Here is a 20986-nt window from a genome sequence, read left to right as displayed (position 1 = left end):
TGCACTGGACCCCTCACAGCTCACAGGCAAGGACGTGGCTAACCCTGAGTACCGGCAACTGGGCTTCACTCAGCGCCTTACATGAGCTGCCTTCTGACTTGCGGGAGAGCAGAACAGGAAGGAAGCGCAAACAGGACACCGTGTGCTCCCCGTCTCAAGGCTCACCACAGTGCTCCCGGATCACTCCTGGTTTCCAAGAGGAATAATTTCTTCGGTGACAAAAAACTCGATGGTCTCCTCCTCCCAGTCGTCCACGTTGCTGTCCAGCTCGTCAGTGTCCACACCTGCAGGGGGCAGCGGGCGTGCGTGTGTCACACCGTGTGCAGATGTGGGGCGAGAAGTTGTGAAACACATTCACACACACACATACGCGCGCGCGTCCCGCACCCGCCAAGAGGCCGATGTGAACACAGCGAGGTCCCCTGCAAAGAAAGGACTATGGCCTTGACTTGCAGGCAGCAAGAACCTCTCAGTTCTTTTCAAGAGTCTTTTAAAGATTCCCTTTAAGATACTTTTAAAGAGAGAATTCCCTGGCGTCCAGTGTTCAGGACTCGGTGCCCTCACTGCCAGGGCCTGGGTTCAACCCCTGGGCAGGGAACTAAGATACCGCAAGCCACAGTCTTCTTTGAAAGATTCTTTTTAAGAATCTTTAGACAACACATGACGTTTTCTGAAAACTCTGGGAAATTAAGATGAAAAAAAGGAAAAACACTTCTTTAACCATACGCTTTGAAGAGTGCATCTCTGGCTAACAGAGTTACCTCCTCGCAATTCTAGGGAAAAACCCTTTAACCATGCGCTTGGAAGAGTGCATCTCTGGCTAACAGTTACCTCCTCGCAATTCTAGGGAAAAACCCTTTAACCATACGCTTGGAAGAGTGCATCTCTGGCTAACAGTTACCTCCTCGCAATTCGAGCCGTGCGTTTTTCTGCTCCATATAGAGTTCTTGAGCCATTTTCCGGTATTTTCGGAAATCTTCCATCATGGTCCGTCTTCTCTCCACTAATTCCTGTGGATAGGGTTGCAGAGAACTTACACAACTAACAGCTCGCATCACTGCCATAACTTTGCTCAACCCAAATGGAAGTGAAAACACGGTCAGCAGTAGGCCCACCTGACGTGGTGACGTAAGGACTCTACACACACTCCGGGGGCAGCAAAGGTGGGACCTGTGCTCGCCGCCTTCTGCCTCTAGCGTGGCCCGTACCACCCGCCTTCCGCGTCTGAAATGCCAGCCACCCGAGGGCCACAGGTGGGCCCCGGCGGCACAGAGCCGCCCCCGCCAGTCTGTCCCCGTGGCCTGGCACCGGCCTTCTCTGCCATGAGGGGATGGTCCTTGGCACCTCCCTCAGGCCTGGGGACAAGGCTAACCTTTGAGGCTTTGGATTGGCTCAAACGGTCCTTCTGTTCAAAGATCTTGGAGTATTTCTTCAGATCCTTTTTAATTTGCTGAAACAAAGACAAGTCACTCAGGATTTAAATATTCAAAGCAAGAACCACAAATGTAATCCTCAGAGCTGCCAACGTGGAGAACGACCTCCTCAATGATGAGCAAAGCATGGCCTCCGAGAGTGCTCAAACGCAGCGTCCGTACGTCAGTGGCCTGTCCTCCTTCCCTGGGATTTACAGGCTCCCTCAGCTCTGTCCTGATACCATCAGCGTGTTTCTCCATCACTATGTAAATCCCAGCAGGACTTTTTAATTGCCCCTGCCACCTTTCTCATCCCGCCCGTTTGTGCGAACTCCCTGGAACGGTACCGACGTGGCCTTAACCTGAAAATCTGCTTCCGCTCTGAAGCTACTCTTTCCTTTTGGTTCTTGAGTCGTTCTGCGTCTCTTCACAGGGTCCCCCATAAATGTCACGTTTCTGCTCCTCACTCGTTATCACCCTAACGGTAACAGGAAGCAGCAGCGGCTCCTTTCAGCGCCCGTCGCCCCCACGTGCCTACACCCGACGAAGACACAACCAGACCTTGACCTGGTCCTGGCTCAGGAGGGTCGGGGGCCGAGGCCTCCACAGCAGCTGGCAGAAGCGGTCTTTGCTGTTCTTCTGCAGAAGGCGGCCTTGGAAAGTCCACAGCCAATAGGCATTGTCCACCTGGAAGAGAGCAGAGGCCCCGCTGAGCTGCCCCCTGTACCACGTTCCACCAGGAGGCAGAGGCCCTGGAATCCTTAGTGCTGGCAGAAGTGACAAAATTAACCATTACGTTCAACAACTGTTCGGGAGCCAATAATTTGCCAAACAACGTCGCTGGCACTTGGGAGACACCTAAACTCACGTACCTGACTGGACAGCGCAGCGTGCGCAGCAGCTAGGAACAGGGCTAACAAAGCAGAAATCAACCACGTCACCAAACACGGTTCCGCTGGATAAAGGAAGCAGTGCCACAACCTACGCTCTGGTGAACTCCCGCTGCAGACCAGCACTCGGGGAGCAGTTAACACCGCGTGGTCAGTCGTCTAAAAGGTTTGTAAAGTGTCAGGGTAGGCCTCACTGAGGCGACCTCTGAACAAACTAGACACGGGCATGGTCAACATATCCTGATCCGAACGCAAGGATTATTACTCAAGACACTGTTTCCAGTGACATTTGCAAAGCCCGTGTTCCTAAAACTTCATCACTTCGTTAAACAGAATTGCCCTAATTGGTCTGTAAACATGCACGAGCTGGTTCAACTGTCAATACCTCAATCAATAACGACAGTCAGTAAAGACAAGGCAGAGTCCTCAGCAAGTTTAACCACCAGCGTGAGAACACTGAACGTGTGAACCAGACGCTACAGAGCGTGATCTGTACGGACACCAATTCTGAGCCCCACGAACCTCAGGCTATGGATCTCTCCTGAGACCCAAGAGGAAACGGGTCCTCTCCCCAGAAAAGTGCCCGTGCACAGACACAGCTTCATGCCCTTTCAGGGAGGCCCCAGGCCGAGAAGCCCGCTCACTGGCGGTGCCACACCTGCTCCTGCGATCACAGAATCCTGTTTCTACCTCCACTGACACATCCTCAAATCTTTTGCTAACGACAGAGATGATGATCTTTTCAAGAAGTTAAAAACAGAAACGGCAAACGTTTTCTCACAGCCCAATTCGGACAGCAAATCCTGACTGAAGGCTGAGCAGTTTCAGATGCTGGGAACACAGCTCAGAAGAGGAGAAAAGGCCCTTGTCCTTGCAAAGTTCCATGCCAGCCGGAAAAGGGGACAAGGAACTCGTAACAACGGCTAAGGTGAGCGCATGTCATTGAGCACCGTGAAAACATAGAGCGGGGTGAGAGGACGCGGGAACCAGGTGGGGAGGGGGCCTCTGCGGATGCACGCTTGGTGACACCGGAATGGCAGGAAGCACAGCACCTACGTGAACTGACATTCCAGGGAGGGGACGCACGCAGAGGCCACGAGGCGGGAGCGAGCACGGGCGCTTGGGGCCAGCGTGGCCTCCACTCAGGAAACGCGCACAGCCAAAGGCTGTGCCGTCAGAGGCCGCCGCACAGAGGACCCAACGGGCCGGGTGACCAAGTACTGACGGTCCGAAGCAGGAACGCCTCAAGAGGGAAATACTGTGCTGGGAAAACACGTGCAAACCAGAAGAGACCCACCCTCCACCGGGGAGCCGCGCAGTGAGCAGCTGGTTTAGTCCCACAGTGCAGTGGGTGGGTGCTAACTGAGTCGGGAAGCGGTACCATCTGATTCCCACTCTACAAGCCCTCTCTGGCTGCAGCGGCAGATGTGGGCGGCCCGGCTCCGACTGGAGCGACTAAGACGCGCTCTAACTTAGGAAGAGAGATGAAACAATGCTGCCCTGTTCGTGGAGAAGGCTGGCTGCCCTCAGGGCTCTGGGGAGAGGGATTCTGGGCAGCCTGGGCCGGGCCGGGAGCTCAAGTGGATCAACCGCATCGCCCGCAGGGATGAGACGCAGGCGGGGAGGTGATGCGATGCCACGCTCTGTGCGCTCCCCCACGGCGAAGAGGGCTCCCCACGGCGAAGAGGGCTCCCCACATCCCGGTCCACGTGGCACCGAGGCTCCCCATGTCCCCGTACCTTGTGGCTCCACCAGGACACGGAGGTGATGACATAGCGCCCAGTCGGATCCCACTCGACGTCGGAGGCCATGTAGTGCTCCGCGATATTCATGACCGTACAGTCCGAAGTGTCAACGAAGGCCAAGGCGCCGTTCATACTGGGGAACAGACAGCACGGTGGGCCTTCTGCAGGAGCCGTGTGTGTGCCCGCCCCCGGCTCCAGGGTGAGGGTACAGGCCAGACTCGGGAGCCCGGGGTTCCCTAACTACCACCTCATCACCGACGTGGAAATAATCACAGCGATGACCTCGTAAGGATGTTGTGACTGAAGATGTACAGGGCACACGAGCACGTAGTGTCTGCTGTGATTATTCTCAGAGGGAAGGCTGTCTGAGGCCAAGCCTCCAAAGCCACAGCAAGAAGCACCTACGCTGAGACGGGGTGTCCTGCCGCTCGGAGGCAGCACTGCACACGTCCTGCTGGAAACAGCAACTAAGGGGGGAGCGGGCGAGGGTAACGCCCAGGTCCTCGTGGTCACACCAACCAGAGGACAAGATGGGCTCACGGCCTGACTGAACATCCTGCCTACAAGGAGACACGGACCTTACAACATGGCAACGGGATCACCAGCAAGAGGTCCTGCGTAACCACGCAGACCTGTCCTCCAGGCCCGCGGCGAAAGCGCCTGTGGCCAGGCTGTTTTAATCTGCCTGGTCTTGGCCTGCGTCTGGGGAGCAGGATGGAGACGCCACACAACGCTTCACCCAAACGGGCCGACCCTTTTGTGGGAGAACCCGTCCACCGCATCTGCGCAGAGCCAGCATCGCTACCTGGCCCCCGAAGGTAGGGTAGCCAGCATACCCTACCTTTGGGGGGGCAGGGGAGCGGGCCCGGGGCCAGGGTCTCTGCACAGCCCACACCAAAGCCCACCGCATCAGACAGAAACCCACCTCCGCAGACCAGCCAACACAACGAACTGCCCTTGGGGGCTCCAGAAGATGGTGTTGGCCTGCTGTTTATCAAACATCTCTGAAAGGAAAGAAAGTGTCAGAGGTCAGCCTGCAGCAGAGACGGGAGGACCGGCAGTGGGCTCTCGCTGCCCCCCATGGGTGTATACACCACAACTCTACGGAGGTACCACACCTGTTGGCTACCTGTGAAAACAGGTCAGAAAAATCACCTTCAGTACACCTCAAATTATGACCCAGTTAAAAAAAAAAAAAAAAGAAGGGACGGGGGATTCTGAAGCTGCAATGCTATCTTAAATGACATTTTCCGTTCAAAACAATGTCCCTGACAAGGTACCTGACAATGTCCCTGGACAGAAGACTCCACTTACGGTTAGTGTGATTACAGGGACTCAACACCAGGGTGAGGAATCCAGTTTTCATCAGATTCTCAAAGAGGCATACGACCCCGAAAAGCCTAAAATCCACTCCTCTTGTGACTCACACGCCTTTCTAACTAACAAGCCATCCAACTCCATCATCTCTCCAAACCACTCACTTCCTGAAGGGCTAGAGCCAGGTCCTCGCCCTGGGGGTCTCTTCACGCAGGAGGAAGGAGCAGGGCGCGGAGGGGGGTGAGGCTGCATCACCCTGAGCGGGGGCGGCACGACTCTCGGACCAAGACAAAGCAAAGAGAACGCTGTTGGCAGACGTGCTCTACGGTCCCCACCACGAGGAGGCCGGGAAGTGCGTGCGACGACCCCGACACGGACCCTTCGGGGGGGCAGGGGAGCGGGGCACTCGGAAGGCAGAGGCACTCGTGTACTTGCTCTTTTGTAACCCACTTGGTAACGAGAGACCATGAAGTCTTCCTTTCATGACGAAGGGAATTAATAAGAGTCAATTTTGTGATAGACAGCCAACTGATAACACCACGAAATGATTCTACCACAAGCACTGCTAAACTTCAGGAAGTGAACCTGAGAAGTCTCTCAGGAAGAGCTCTTCCCAGGGCACAGGAGTCCCCGTCAGGTACTGGGATGACCCCCCTGCCTTTGTGGCAAGAAGCCCTGGCTGAGGTTCGGGGAGCGTGGGGCGAGCACACCCTGAGGGCGCCTCACCCTTGAGGTGGGTGCAAGAGGTCCCCCACCTCAGTCCTCACAAAGAGAAACGCTGAAGCAGCCAACGAGCACCCGCCTTGTGTTCGGCACTAAGGACGCAGGACAGGAGAGCAAGGAGCGGGGAGCCCCGCTGCGTCCAGGCTGGGCGAGGAGCCTGTCCTGAGGGAGGAGCAGACCGAGGGCGGGCATGTGACCCCAACCCAGAGCGGGCAGCTGCAGCCACAAGAGGAGAGGACAGGACTTCGGAACAGTGAAGTACAAGGGCCCCACGGGAGCGCAGAGAAGGCCCATCCTTTGCAACAAACTCCCTCTGGGGCCATCACCACCGCCACGGGCCCACGTGGCCCTCCGCACCTGTCCCACCGAGCGCTCTGCGCGGAGCGACGACCGAGCTCTGTCCTGAGAGTCGGGCGCAAGCCACCTACTTACTGATGAGCTCAATCTTGCCATTGTTCTTCACGTGGTAGAAAGACACTGATATCCGAGGAGCTTCCCCATGCAGCACAGCAAACTTACTCCCGTTCGGCTCCCAGGCGAAGGCTATGATGGTTTCTAAGACCGGGAAGAAGGGTGAGCTCCTTTTGGTCACTTAGGAACAGAACACTCTTGACCAGTTAAAGTTATTCAACCAGAGAAATGCCCCACATTCTTAAATTCATTCAAAGGACCAGAGAACAGCACAGAAGCAAAGGCAGCACGCTGCACCTGTGTGGAGCCGCCCGGCCAGCAGGGACAGCACCCTGCGCCCCGCCCCGTCCTGCCGCAGGGGCGGGGAGGGGCAGGCCAGGTGCGGTGCAGCCTGTGGACAAACCCTCCCCACACTCCTCGCCGCGGCCCTGGGCGCAAGGGCTCACGCGCCTCTCTACCCAGGCAGCGCGGCCACTTCACCCCCTTCCCCTCCTCCTCTCCCCAGCAAAACAGAAAATACAGCCTAAATTTTCCACCTAAAGACAGAAACACAGCATCTGAAGTTTCCATGAGTCCAAAGAAACCCACCAAAAAAACAAAACACCTCTATTAAACTGAGAACTTTCACACGTAAGAGCACAAGTCCTTCGGCTGCCGTCACTGGGCATGTGATGAAAGCCTGCCCTTCACACTCTCTCCCAAGTGTGGAAAATGGTGAGAACCCCTGTTCCTCTGCTATATAAGCAGATCGCGTGGTGTGGAAAAACAGGAGGCATCACTTCACTTGGCAACTGGAAAAGCTAAGAGACTGAAGTTGGAAAGGACAACACCCTAAACACATGCATGTTTTGTAACTTAGAGCCGGGTGCTGTTCACTGTGAATCAGGGTTCCGAGTCTCGGCCATTCTACCTGGGCCATGAATTTACACAGAAGCTTTAAGGGTACATGTGACAGCACACAGGTGAACTCAACCACAGGACAATGACAATGGGACTTGCCTTTCATTTCGACCACATCGACAGGCACCTGTTTTTCTCTCATTCGGAAAATTTCAAAATTTGTGACAACACCCTGTGTAAAAAAAAGAAAAAGAAAGGGGTAACATTCTGGAAACTGAAAGCATGAGGAAGACAGGACAATTTAAGAATTTAATGAAAGATTAAACATATACACCTGGTAAAGACATATGACTATCTGTAGTGATTAAAACGATGAAACAAGAACTCTCAAAAGCTGATGGAGGGGGACTTCCCTGGTGGCACAGTGGTTAAGAATCCGCCTGCCAATGCAGGGGACACAGGTTCGAGCCCTGGTCCGGGAAGATCCCACATGGCGCGGAGCAACTAAGCCCGTGCACCACAACTACCGAGCCTGCGCTCTAGAGCCCGCGAGCCACAACTACTGAGCCCGCGTGCCGCAACTACTAAAGCCCACATTTCTAGAGCCTGTGCTCCGCAACAAGAGAAGCCACCGCAATGAGAAGCCCGCGCACCGCAACAAAGAGTAGCCCCCGCTTGCCACAACTAGAGAAAGCCTGTGCACAGCAATGAAGACCCAACGCAGCCTAAATAAATAATTAAAAAAAAAAAAAAAAAAGCTGACGGAGGTAGAAACTGGTACAGTCTCTGGAGAGCTAATGGATCCCACCACCCCCAACCCAGATTCTATTCAAGACCTGCCCTAAAGGTCATCTCAAGCACAGATAGGTCCAAGAATACACATCGCAGCTGTAGTGCCATAAAGGTCCACTGACTAGCACTGATCCAACTATTTCAAAACAGCAGAACATCCTGCAGTGCGTTTCAAGATGCACTCACGTAAAAAGTGGGTGCTGTGTTATTCACAACAGCCAAAAGGTGGAAACTACCCAAGTGTCCATCAACAGCTAAATGGACAAACACGATACAATTCAACGGCCGCTGCTCAGCCACAAATGTAATGAGGGACGGGCACATGGCACAACCTGGATGAGCCTTGAACAAACGTTTAGTGAAGGAAGCCAGATACAGAAGGCCATAGAGCGCACGACTCCATTCACATGAAATGTCCACAATAGGGAAATCCAGAGACAGGAAGCAAGAAAGCAGATTAGAGGATGTCAGGAATGGTGGTGACTGCTGATGGGCGTGGAGTTCCTTTCGGGGGCGATGGAAAGGTTCTAGAATTAAGACAGTGGTAACTTGTACAACTGTGTGAATGCAATAAAATCCAGTAACTGTACACTTAAAAGAACTTTTTTTTGGTAAAAGGAAGAGGAATATTTCCATTAGAAGGAAAAAAATCACGCAATTTTTTGGTTAAGTTCAATATTAACTGATGCAAACCAACAGAAAGTGTGGATGCAGAACTGTCAAGCATGCTACCCTGTGTTTAAAGAGAAAATCTAAAAGAAAACAACCTACTCATTTTAACTCCTTCAGTGAAGGCAGGTGGGTGCCTAGAGATTTCCCTGTGTTCTCTTGTGAACGCGAACCTACGTCAACTCTAAACTACACGAATGTTATCACCCACTCAAAGTTTTCCAGAAAAACATTACACTCCTCGGCTGGAATATGACAACACCTCTAGCTATGACACACCAGCTATCTTTCGGTGTTAGGTGGGTGTGAAAATAAGTCGTGAGTTTGAACCAAAAAGTCCATTAACACCCCCCGAACAGAACTGAGCTGTACAAGGAATGACCCCTGCCCACTGGCATCCACTTACCTGGGTACCTTTTGGAGTCCTATCTACTTTAACACACAAGTAATCTCCATTTTTCTGCCAATGTAGCTTGCAGTCCACAACATTAAATAGATTCCTAACTCTGATCTCTTGTCTGGTAGGAAGCTGCATCAGGGTTACCCTGGCTGGAATATCCTTATCTTCAGGCACCCAAAAGGCTATTATGTTACCACCGGGAGACCAGGAGAAGTCTCTGCAGAACAAAGAAAATGAAATGCTTACGAGGACTGGCTAAGAAATGATGAGAGCAGAGAACAAGAGACCTCATTCTCTGTGTAAAAGCTCAGCAGTGGCGCGTGTACCCCAAGAACACTAGTAGCAGCCAGCGCTCACTGAGTGCTCACTAGCGTGGGCTCCGTCCGCAGAACAACTCGGGGGCTTTGCTAGACACACTGTACCGTCGAGGAGAGAGAGAGGTGCTGATAATACCACGCACTGTCGCACAGGGGTCACAAGACTCAATCCCCAAGCTCTGAAACCCCACTCAAACTCTTAACCGCAAGGCAAGTAAAATAAACTTTAGGCTGATGGACCCAGCTACATGATTTCCGAAGATTCGTTAAGGGGCTAAAGGGGGAAAACCCCAAATCAAAAAATGTAAGAGGATTAAAGAAGAATTAGTGCAATTCTCTCTACTGCAAAAATTACCCTAAAAAGTGCTGTAACGAACAATCCATGAGTTCCTATCTGTGAAGAGTACCTTTACTTTTGCATTTTACTGAGAATTAATTCCCAGTTTTACTTTTAATTAGAAGCCATCGTTTTGCCCAAGAATGTAAACATAAAAATAATAAGAGGCGTGAATGTCCTTGCACTGCTGATACTTCACTGCCCCCAGAGATTTCAGGTAAATAAAAACGTGCCTCCAGGGCTTTCCCTGGGGGCGCAGTGGTTGAGAGTCCGCCTGCCGATGCAGGGGACACGGGTTCGTGCCCCGGTCCGGGAGGATCCCACGTGCCGCGGAGCGGCTGGGCCCGTGAGCCATGGCCGCCGAGCCTGCGCGTCCGGAGCCTGTGCTCCGCAACGGGAGAGGCCACAGCAGTGAGAGGCCCGCGTACCGCAAAAACAACAACAAAAAAAACGTGCCTCCTCATTGACAGAGAAAACCAGCTGCAGTTCACTGAGGCCACGCAAACCCCATGGCACAGACCACCAAAGAGACACAGAGACTTTCAACTAAGTGGAGACCCCTCTTCCTCAAAGACTGCGCCCCCAAGTCTCTGGTTCCAAGGCAGAACCACGAAAGGAAGTAGGCCCTCAAGATGCCCCTACGCGCAGGAACGGTGAATGCTGACGGGGGCCGCCAACACAGTGCGCAGCGGCGGGCACGAGCCTGCCGTGACACCCTGGCGCTAGGGTGACAAAGCACCAGCGTTCTCTGCAACCGTGCAGGGGCCGAGCACCGGAGGAGGGAGGCAAAAGCCACATGCCAAGAGATTCGCTTACTTTATGCCAGAGATCTTCAAGCTCTTCTTGTCCAAAAGACCCATAGACTGTGGAAAAACAAGGTTACAATGGAGTTAAACCAGGCCAATGTCTCGGCGGTTCACACAACCTTTTACAACGTGAGCTTGCCGAGGGAGCAGTGTACGCAGAGGGTGACAGATCACAATGGAACAATTCACGCACAGCAGCGAAGGACACATTTCCGGAGCCCATTTCACCAACTCCCATCCTTAACCCCCTGCGGCAGCAGAAGCGGGGGCCGGCAGATTCAAGACCCAAATCCAGGACCCGAGCAACTGAGAGGCACAGAACTAGTCTCTCTCCCTTCTGGCTGCACCACGAATTAAGGGAAAGCACCGCGTCCTCGAGAAGCGACTGGAGCTGACAAGCAACTGATGGGGCAGCTCACTTTCAGATAATCAAGTAAATCACTTACAGGAGTTTCATAGATACTGAGAGTATCGAGTGTCATTCTGGCAAAGAATTTACCATCATGGCTCCACCTACAAAGAAGAACAGTGCCAGACTCATCGACGAAGAAAAGGCCGCAAAGAGGTCACCACTGGCCACCACGGGTCCACTTACTTAAAAATAGGCCAATGGGCTGAGCTTTCACAGTGAAAACCTCTCTTCTTCTGCCCGGTAAGAATGTCCCAGATGATGATGGCCTGAGGGTCATCCTGAGTGTCCATCAGGGGGCTAAAAGTCACCAGGTACCTGCAACAGAGGGGACACCTACTCATCTCCTGCACGCTTCCACGTCCTCTCACGTGAAGGTCACAGCTGTGTGGGCGTGGCGAGGACCTGTCCACGCCTCCGCTCCAGAAGGAGACTCTCCAGGCACAAGCGAGGCCGCCAGAACAGCAGCCGAGACCCGTGGAAGCAGCACTTCCTCCAACCCCAGGCTCCCCCGACCCTGTCCTCCGCCTGGAGACCCTGCTCGAAATACGGAGCAGAGCCACTGTGGCACAGACCGTTCACCCCGCTCGGCACCAGGGTGCTCCAAGGGTCACCTCAAAATGCTTCCCCGAGTAAAGCAATTATACTCCAATAAAGGTGTTAAAAAAAAGTTTCCCTGATGAAACCAGGACAAGGAATGATCCAACAGATTCCAAACAAAAGTCGGCTGTGTGCACGCGCGGAATGAGAGATGTGGAATTCTCACTTTCTCTTCCTTGGATTTTAATTAAGACAACAAGGTAAAGAGAACAGATGGTCACGTGCAGTATCCACAGGGGACTGGTTCCAGGCCCCCCCCCGCCGCGGTCGATACCAAAGTCAGCAGATACGCAAGTCCCTTATGCAAGATGATGTAGCTTATGCAGATGTGTGGAGAAAGGAAACAATAAAGCAAATGCAACAAAATACTAACTGGAGAATCGCGGTCAAGAGCACACGGGAGTCCTCTGGACTCTTCCTATAATGTTTCTATTTTAACTTTAAAATTACTGCAGAATAAAGCTTGAAAAAATTACCCATAGAAGGCTGGCACGACTCCGTTTGCAATTTTCGAACAGCTTACCTTTCACAAGGTGAGAAGTCAATAAGCTGAACCCCTTGGTGGCTGAATCTCTGAATTTGTTTGAATTTCTCTCCCCCCCAAAGAGCAATGCCTCGCTGATGAAAGGTCGCCAGGTAGGTGCCCTTAGGAGACCAACGCACATACGTCTCTGTCCATCTCTGTGGAAAGAATCAGTGCCGATGTTAACACAACAAAACGCCGAACACAGAGTCCAAAGTCTACAACAAATATACTCCTCAAGCTTTTAGCAGAAAACACAAGAAGCCTATCCACTTCTTAGGGTGCCTTTCAAAGCTGGAAGAATAGAAGTTGTTCTCAGAGGCGTAACCTCAAAGCACGTGACACTCACCTGCTCTTATACCAAGCTCCTCTTTTCTTTTGCTGTGTGGCTTTCGGGATCTTAGTTCCCTGACCAGGGATCAAACTCGGGCCCTTGGCAGTGAAAGCTCAAGTCCTAACCACTGCACTGGTCTGCCAGGGAATTCCCACCAAACTCCTCTTTGTTAAGGAAACATGAGGTAAGTCCCCACACGGCAGCAAATACCCACCGCTCTCTCTTCAATGGAGACCGGATCCTTGACGTCATTCCAGAATATGGAAGTGCGGTCTCCACTCTCAAATATCACACTGTACTGATCTCTGCATTCTGCCTCTTCAAGCCAATAACGTAAGTTTCCCTAGAAACAGAACCAAAGGCAAGGGATTGAAAACATTTCATTAATTTTAACCAAAGAATACATAACTGTTGCTCTTAAGAGACTCGACAAGTTCAGTCAGCAGCTTTAACTCCTGAGGAATACATCACTTCAAGCCGAGAGGCTAGCCACCATTTCTTCCCATTACGTATAGATTTTATACAACATACCAGGTCTTTGAAAGGTTGTTTCTCTGGAATATCCCATTCATCACTGATAGTCATGTACCTGGAAGAGTAGCAACACGACGATGATTACAAGGTTGAGTGCTTCTCAACCCCAGGCAGTACCGCACCCCTGCCCTCCCCGCAGGGGGAAAGGACAAGGTTTTGATTGGTCACAACCGGTGAGGGGACGCTGGTGGTCAGGGGGTGCTACTGGCCAGGGATGCGAAATGGTCCTGCAGTGGTCTGACGGGAGAATGCAGCTACCCAAAAGGCCACTAAGCACCCACTGCCCCCCGGGGCAGAAATGTCTGGCCATTCACGCTCAGGAAAATGCCCAGGTTCTCCTGGGCCGAGTCAGAACTCACTTGTCAAAATCGGTGAAGAGGTTGACTCTGAACGTGTGCTGCTTGTCGAGCTTGTAGCCATCGGCATTTTTCACAGCATCCAAAGCGTGGGCAGGGGATGCATATTCCAGGAAAATATACCTGCATCGAGAAAGAGGGCAACTCGCACAAGTTGCAGACGTGAAGGTCAGGCAGGGCACGCTCAACACGCCCAGCCCTCCACAGGGCTCGCACCCGCCATGAGTATCCGAGACCTGTCTTCCCGCCGTGTCCCGGAGGCAGTCAGATCCCTAGCAGAACAGTTCTAAACGTGAACAAAATCCTAGCAAAGATCCAAAGTCTCTAAGTACACGATCAGAAATTATAGAACAGCTAAGTAACCAAAATGTTCATTAACTTGACTATGGTAATGGTTTTATGGGTGTATACATACACCAAAACTTATGAAATTGTACACTTTAGAACTATCCGATTTTACTGTGTCAAGTACCTTTCAACAAAACTGTTTAAAGAGACATGGACAGTATCCGATTTTACTGTATGTCAAGTACCTTTCAACAAAACTGTTTAAAAAAACATGGGTAGTCTAATACTGTGTATTACAGGCAAAATTACAAAGGCTCTCAGAGAATGTTTCATTATAACAAAAATAACACAAGGAACTGCTCAAAAAAAGGTTATCCTTCCACCTAGTTCCTGAAATAGAAAAAGTATGAAGCGCTGCCTGCATGTGATAACTGTTTAAGAAATTAAAGCTATTCTAGGTAGTTTCCAAAATTTGAAATAAAAAAAAATTAAGTTTATACCACCTTCTCATTCCTGTCCCATAAAGACAATTTTGCCTGTACCCAGAGGCTGATGTTTTTATGAAATTTTAACGGTGAAAGTCTGATAAGTTTGTGGAGCAACAAACAGAACTCTCATCCCTGCTGGTCGAGCGTAAACTGGTAGCGACACTCAGGCATAATCGGGGATTGGCCAGTGGCTCTGAAGAGGGACACTTCATGCACCCCAAACCCTCTCTTGTGCTCAGAAGAGGACAGACACTAGGCTGTTCCTAACCACTGTTCAAAACACTGTCAATCCATAGGAAAACAGACAACTGTCATATGATATGACAGAGCACAGAGCATTTACAAGGAGGAAACTAGAATTACACTTACCAACACAAAAAACCTAATATTGAACTTAAAAAGCAAACTGCAAGACACATACCTCATGCTACCATTTTTAAAAGATACAGGGACTTCCCTGGTGGCGCAGTGGTTAAGAATCTGCCTGCCAATGCGGAGGACACGGGTTCGAGCCCTGGTCCGGGAAGATCCCACATGCCATGGAGCAGCTAAGCCCGTGCGCCACAACTACTGAGCCTGCGCTCTAGAGCCCATGAGCCACAACTATTGAGCCCGCGTGCCACAACTACTGAGCCCACATGTCTAGAGCCCGTGCTATGCAACAAGAGAAGCCACCGCAATAAGAAGCCTGTGCACCGCAACGAAGATTAGCCCCTGCGTGCTGCAACTAGAGAAAGCCCGCACGCAGCAGCGAAGACCCAAGGCAGCCAAAGATAAATAAATACACTTAAAAATAAATAAAAGATACAATATTTTAGGTGATGCCACAAAAAAGTTACTACGGAATGACACAATGTCTCCTAGATTCTAAGAAGTATCTCCATTTCAGAGATGATAAATGTGGGACAAAAGCACATCTTAGAATCAATAAAATACCATGTCAAATTTTCCTGAAATCTCGCCAACTTTCAGATCTGTTGGTCCCTTTACCCAGGATGTATATTGTCTCAATAAGTGTTCAACGAAGAAGAGATCAAGGTCTGATTTCTTAAAAGCATAGCAGCCACCTTATAATACCTAATTCAAGAACCACACTGCATCTCCTTCTCCCTCCCTCCAATGACCCCAAGGACCAAAATCACTGCTCCACAGAGCAGTGGGCGGCCTGGATAAATGTGACCGAAGTGCCAAAGTGAGGCCATGCTCCCGCATCCACAGTGAGCTCCTGAGCACACGACCATCTTCACGGTGTCTGTCAGCTACCAAGAAAACACAAGTGACACTTCCGTGCTGGAGAACATGACTCACCCTTTTGTCCTTCCATCCTCCTCTGGATAAAAATCATTTGTGATTTTCCCAAACTTGGAAAAGATCTTATGGATGACGTTTTTGAGTTTCTCCAGACGGTCAGGTCCCACTTGAGGAACATTGTCGACCACAATCACGGAATCGATTCCATCTGCTTCCTGTGGCCGATCTTTGAGTACATCTCCCAGTAATTCTGTACAAGTGAAAGATTTGTCGAATGACTTTTTTTGACCAAGTTAATGCACTAGGTTAGCACACTGAACAAGTTTCCAAAAAGCAAAAAGTGAATAATCTAAATACTTTCACTGTGAGCAAAAGAAATCAGAGCCCTGGCTTGACTCAAAATTTAAACTTGAAAGAATTAGAAATATTGTAACTCTTTACACTCCCACCGACAGTCAAGATATGTCAACTGACTTCTGGCAATAATGGAAGATTTTAAATGAATGTTTTCAAAGAGGTTTTAATAATGAAGAAGGCAAAAAAGAGGATGGCCTTTCACCAGAAATCAGAGAAACCCCGAAGTGAGCTAGGAATGGCCTTCTCTGACCCACCGCTATCACAAATTCACCACCGGGCACTGTCTTCAGTTTACAACAAAACAAACTCATCACCCTCTATTCTTTCCGTAAAACAGCCTTGTTTACAAACAACACGGGACTGAGAATGGCACTTCAACCAGGTGGCTGCAGACTAGAGAAGCTCACGGAAGCAAGCCAACAGTGACGCGTCTTCCAGTTCGACGAAATACCTCGCAGTGTCACTGGGAGACACCAGCCACACAGACATTAAGTTGTAAATGCTTAGAACGGTGCTTGGAACACAGTAAGCAACATCAACTCATTCTCATAACTTCAGCCCAAAGCTCAAAACCTATTATGTTCATGCCACCCGCTTTTAAAATTAAGATCAAAGAACCCAAATCTTAAGTGTTCAAACGTCTCAGAATTGCTTCATTTCCATAAAATGGTCAGCAAGAGTAAGAGAAAAAGAAGAAAAGATAGGTGTAAAACGAACTAGGAAAAAGAAACACAGAGGAATCAGTGCAAACAGGTCTGCGAAGCCAACTGGCGGCCTACTGTTTTCCGGGCGATTCAATGTCATCTGGGGGCTGCCCGCTGCAATCTTACCCGAGGCCTGTCTCAGGCTTGGAGTCCTTTTGACCCTAACGCCCCAGCGCCAACAGAAATGCTGGACTGGCTGCTGCAGATGGGCTCTCGGAGGGTAAATGGAGTATCAGATGAAAAAAGCAAATCCTCCTCTTTTTAACACAAATTCTGTACGAATCCTAATCCCAGTTAGTTAGCCAGCTTGTCTAGAAAGCTGTAAGATTACAAGGCACCGTGTTAGGAGCTAGAACAGAAAGACATCTTTAAGGTTGCCATCAAAGCATACTCATCACACGAAACTACACTGGTAATACAGACCTTCCTGATTTACAGTGGGGTTACTTCCTGATAAACCCACTTACATACCACTGTAATTCAAACCATCACAACTTGGGGGCTGTCTGTACAGGCAAAATGAGTGTAGGAGGTAATTTTTAAACAACAGCTGAAGAACAATGGCTTGTTACTCAGGTATCTATGTGTTCTGGAACCTAATTACCACTCTAATCTCTGCACTATACTCAAGTATTTCAACATGCTATACAGGACACGTGTCAGAAAATATTCTTTGTTGTATTTCACTTTCAAAACTTAAGACGAATTTTCTTCACTTTTGTGTGAAAAAGGTTAAGAGGTCTTCAAAAAAGAAAAAAAGTCCTTTAATTTCCAGAGGCAAGCCCTGTTATAAACTATCTCTAATTAAACTTCAACACCTTTAACGAATGATACTGAAAATGTTACCTTGGATAAAAGAATTGCCAGTTAAATTTCAATGAAGCTAAAATTTAGGCCAAGCAAAAAGGAAAAAGAAGAGAAGAGGCAGATTAGGTCATCGCATCTTCCCTACAGAGACTGAAGCCAAACCCTTGGGTTCCTTTTAAAGCTGACGTACCGAACAATGACAAGGCCTGTTACGCCTGACCCAAACTTACAAACATAAAAAGCTCAGCTTTCCTACAAACTGTGTCTGGTTTAGAAGAACCCACCCACACACCCTGAAGGGAATAAGCATAGTAACTACACAGGAAGAAACACACTTCCTCCATCATTACCAGCCCACACAGTCAGGTTCCCACTCTGACTACAGGGAGTAAAGAAAGAAACAGTTCTCAAGACTAAGTAGCAAAGAAGACACTCAGTTAAAACCATTATCACATATTTGCTTGGCCAAGCACCAAAGGCAGTTGAAAAATTAAACTGATTAAGGTGCAACCGTGCAGGCTTCCCTGGTGGCGCAGAGGTTGAGAATCCGCCTGCCAACGCAGGGGACACGGGTTGGAGCCCTGGTCCAGGAAGATCCCACATGCTGCGGAGCAACCAAGCCTGTGCACCACAACTACTGAGCCTGCGCTCTAGAACCCGTGAGCCACAACTACTGAGCCCACATGCCACAACTACTGAAGCCTGTGCACCTAGAGCCCGTGCTCCGCAACAAGAGGAGCCACCGCAATGAGAAGCCCACGCACCGCAACTAGAGAAAGCCCGCGTGTAACAACGAAGACCCAACGCAGCCAAAAATAAAATAAATTAATTAAAAAAAAAAAAGATGCAACTGTGTGAGAGTTCACCTGTCTCAAAGAGGAAGGAGGCAAGACAACAGCACTGGGGCTGCGGCACCTACGGGAGGGCTCGTCATCAGACTCAGCTCATTTTCAAAAGAACCAGCACCTTGAGCATCACTTTCCTGCCCTACAGGGCAGTTCTCACGCACCAGAAAACACATGTGAGCTACTGGCCTCAAGAAAACTGACAGCTTGCTCAGTCTTTGCTCCTCAGGACCAGGAGACTCACAGGTCACTCTGGCAAAATATCAGGATGACAGGGGCTTCCAAAGGCCCTCCCAGCAGTCACCTAGCTTGAATGGCCTGTGCTCACGTCAGTATCCTGTCACACATCGGAAGTCACGTACTAGAAATCTTGTGTAAATTAGGTGTGCTCAAATAATGCTTAAAAAAAATCAGTTGTGAATAAACACCTAAGGGCTCAAAATAGGCTTTAAAATCAAAACTCAAATTTTAAAATAGAAGATAAATTGGTGTGGTAAGAAAAGAACACTGGTCTAGGCTGGGGGGTAGGGGAAAGGGGGTGAGCCCAGAAACACAGCCTCTCTGTCAATTCCCAGCAACCTACTCCACAAGGAACACATTTTCTTACAGGTGAAGGGCTTTGACTGGATCAGTGGCTTCCAAGTCCTCACTAGCTTGTGGAGCCTTTCCTGCTTTTCATGCTGAAATGTTTTTTGTCTCATGAAATAAAGACAACAGTGACAATAACAGGTAGCCCTTTAAAATTATGTTTCAAATAAGTCAAACCATTATGCAGTACACTTCAAACTTACACAGTGCTGTACATCAATTACACCTCAGTAAAACTGGAAGGAAAAAAACCAAAAGCATTTGATAAAAATTTAAAAAATAAATTTATCTTTCAAAGTCAAACAACTCTGTCGGTTCTCTAAACCTTCTTTTCCGTTTTATGTGATAACCTTTATTATTCTGACTCATTCTCAGAGTGATCAGACACATCTCCAAAAAGGCTAACTTTAAGTGGTAACATCTTATCTTGCTGGTGTATAGTTGGCTACCTCTATGGTGTCTAATTCATTTTTCCCATTTTATTATAAGGTGGTCAATATGCAGAGGAATCCACTTATATGCTCCCAGCCTGGAAAGATAAAATGGCTAAAAACAAACGAGATCAGCCATCATCAGAAGTCACGTTAGGAGCCAGGCTCTCTCAGGCAAAAAGCAGAAATAATGCATGTAAGTCGAACCAAGGCAAAGAGAAAGGCAAAGTAAGCGATAATCAATCCTACAACTCGAGAAAATTATTTGCCAACAGAAGGATGACGGTATGCCTACAGACTTAGGAAAAGAGAGACACAAACAGGAATCGGGCAGAGCCGGCCTCAAACTGTCCTCCCAAGGAACTCTCTGGGGTAGACGCTGCTGTGGGACAGCGGGGGCAAAGGAACCCAGCTTGGCCACCCTGTTCTCCCCACTCCCGAGGGACAGCGTCCATCCACCCCTAAGGAGTCGGCCCCGAGTCAGTCTCAGGCCTCTGACAAGTCTGGCGGGTCACTCGGGGCACCCAGACTGCAGACGAAGAACTGTCACCCGAGACCGTGCAGCACATGGAGTGTCCAGCTCGGCTCGACCCTAATGGCCACACCACTGCACACTCGACCACGGCTCCCGCGTGCACGCCGTCTGCCTTCACCACCCTCCAAACTCCAAGCTGCAGTGCCAGTGGCTGGTTCCCCAAGTTGCCTCCACCCTGCCCTCCTCTTCTTTCGGAGAAAACAAGATCCAGGCGCTCACGGAAACCTTCCCTACGTGGGGGCGACAGGCAGAGGGCGGGCACCCCTCCCGCGTTCGAGGATCGGGAACTTCGGCGCAGACCGGCCCCGCCGCCTCACCTTCCTCGCTCACGTCCTCCACGAAGTCCTCGGGGTCGCTGAAGGAGGGCTCGTCCGCGCCGCCGTTCTCCGCCGCGCCGCCTGGCTCCCCGCCCGATCCCTCGGACCCGGTCTCGGACGCAGAGTCCCGCGCCTGCCCCGCCGGGGCCTCGCCCGCGGCCGGGGTGGGGGGATCCTCGGGCGGCGGCGGGGACACGCCGTGGGTCGCATCGGCCTTCTCCTCCCCGTCCGCCGCGGGCTCGGCCGGCAGATCAGGCCCCGGCCCAGCCTCCTCGTCCTCGCCGCCCGCCGCCTCCTGCGCGCCGGGCCGCGCCGGCTCCTCCCCCGGCGGCGGCTCGACGGTCGGCTGCTGCTGCCCGATCTCGGCCCGCTGCTCGGCCGCCTCTGGCGCCGCCACGTTCTCCGCGTCCTGCATGGCCCTTCGCTGCCGCCTCGCCGGGCCTCGTCGCGCTTCCGACTCTCCCAGGCCGCACCGCGCGCCTACCGCCGGGCCATGTGCGTGCGGCGGGGCGCCCAAGGGGATAGGGGGGCGCCCACGCCTTGCTGCAGCCCCGCGCCCCCAGAAAACCTCACAGGGCAGAAATGTGCCCACCAGCGATTCCGAGAGCGCCCCTGTGACAAGTGCGTACTCCACTCTAATCACCGCACTTGCTTCGGTCAATCTACAAACTGTTTGGGAACTACGCTACCCCACCTAAACTAGCAGATGGTTCCTCCAACATGGCAGCCACTCCCTTCCTTCTCCCGTCGGGCCCCGCGGTAAAGGAATAAACTATTTGTGAAGCCGCAAGGAGGTACCAGAAATCATCTCAGTACACGGAAGTGCGTGAAAATATCATTTACTTAAAAATTGATACTAGAGGAAACTGTAAGTTCAACAGACTATTTTGGTTAGGATATCTTAGTCTTTCACCAAATATTTCAACTTACGTTACTAAGTTCCCCCTCCACATGTCGGCT

The 20986-nt window shown here is 50.8% G+C and overlaps 1 protein-coding gene across 2 annotated transcripts; it reads right to left on the bottom strand.

Moving 5' to 3' along the window:
- Nucleotides 1-165: 165 nt before the first annotated feature.
- EIF3B (eukaryotic translation initiation factor 3 subunit B) lies at nucleotides 166-20475 on the bottom strand. 2 transcript variants are annotated; one of them, XM_065892140.1, is made up of 19 exons: nucleotides 20367-20441; nucleotides 20027-20201; nucleotides 15500-15692; nucleotides 13419-13538; nucleotides 13057-13114; nucleotides 12740-12868; nucleotides 12192-12349; nucleotides 11255-11386; nucleotides 11106-11172; nucleotides 10670-10716; nucleotides 9206-9416; nucleotides 7498-7570; nucleotides 6520-6642; nucleotides 4973-5051; nucleotides 4042-4180; nucleotides 1974-2099; nucleotides 1373-1450; nucleotides 902-1010; nucleotides 181-284 (listed from the first exon to the last, which is right to left on the bottom strand). In XM_065892140.1, the coding sequence occupies exons 1-19, from the start codon at nucleotides 20439-20441 to the stop codon at nucleotides 181-183; spliced, it is 2196 nt and encodes a 731-aa protein (XP_065748212.1). The 2 variants fall into 2 exon arrangements, with proteins under 2 accessions (XP_065748211.1, XP_065748212.1); XM_065892139.1 differs by having other exon boundaries at nucleotides 166-284; nucleotides 20027-20475.
- Nucleotides 20476-20986: the final 511 nt, after the last annotated feature.

Source organism: Phocoena phocoena, chromosome 15 (assembly GCF_963924675.1).
Source record: "Phocoena phocoena chromosome 15, mPhoPho1.1, whole genome shotgun sequence".
Classification (NCBI taxonomy): Eukaryota; Metazoa; Chordata; class Mammalia; order Artiodactyla; family Phocoenidae; genus Phocoena; species Phocoena phocoena.
The sequence above is the reverse complement of the archived record's forward strand: the minus strand, read 5'-3'. Positions and strand labels throughout refer to the sequence as shown.

Excerpts from the sequence above, each read along its gene's own strand:
- EIF3B (XM_065892139.1), bottom strand. The coding sequence starts at position 20,441 with ATGCAGGACGCGGAGAACGTGGCGGCGCCAGAGGCGGCCGAGCAGCGG. Across the intron at positions 12,350-12,739 it reads TCTCCATTGAAGAGAGAGCG|AGATGGACAGAGACGTATGT; the intron begins GTGGGTATTTGC and ends TTCTTTCCACAG. Across the intron at positions 5,052-6,519 it reads TGGCAAGATTGAGCTCATCA|AGATGTTTGATAAACAGCAG; the intron begins GTAAGTAGGTGG and ends CTTTCCTTTCAG.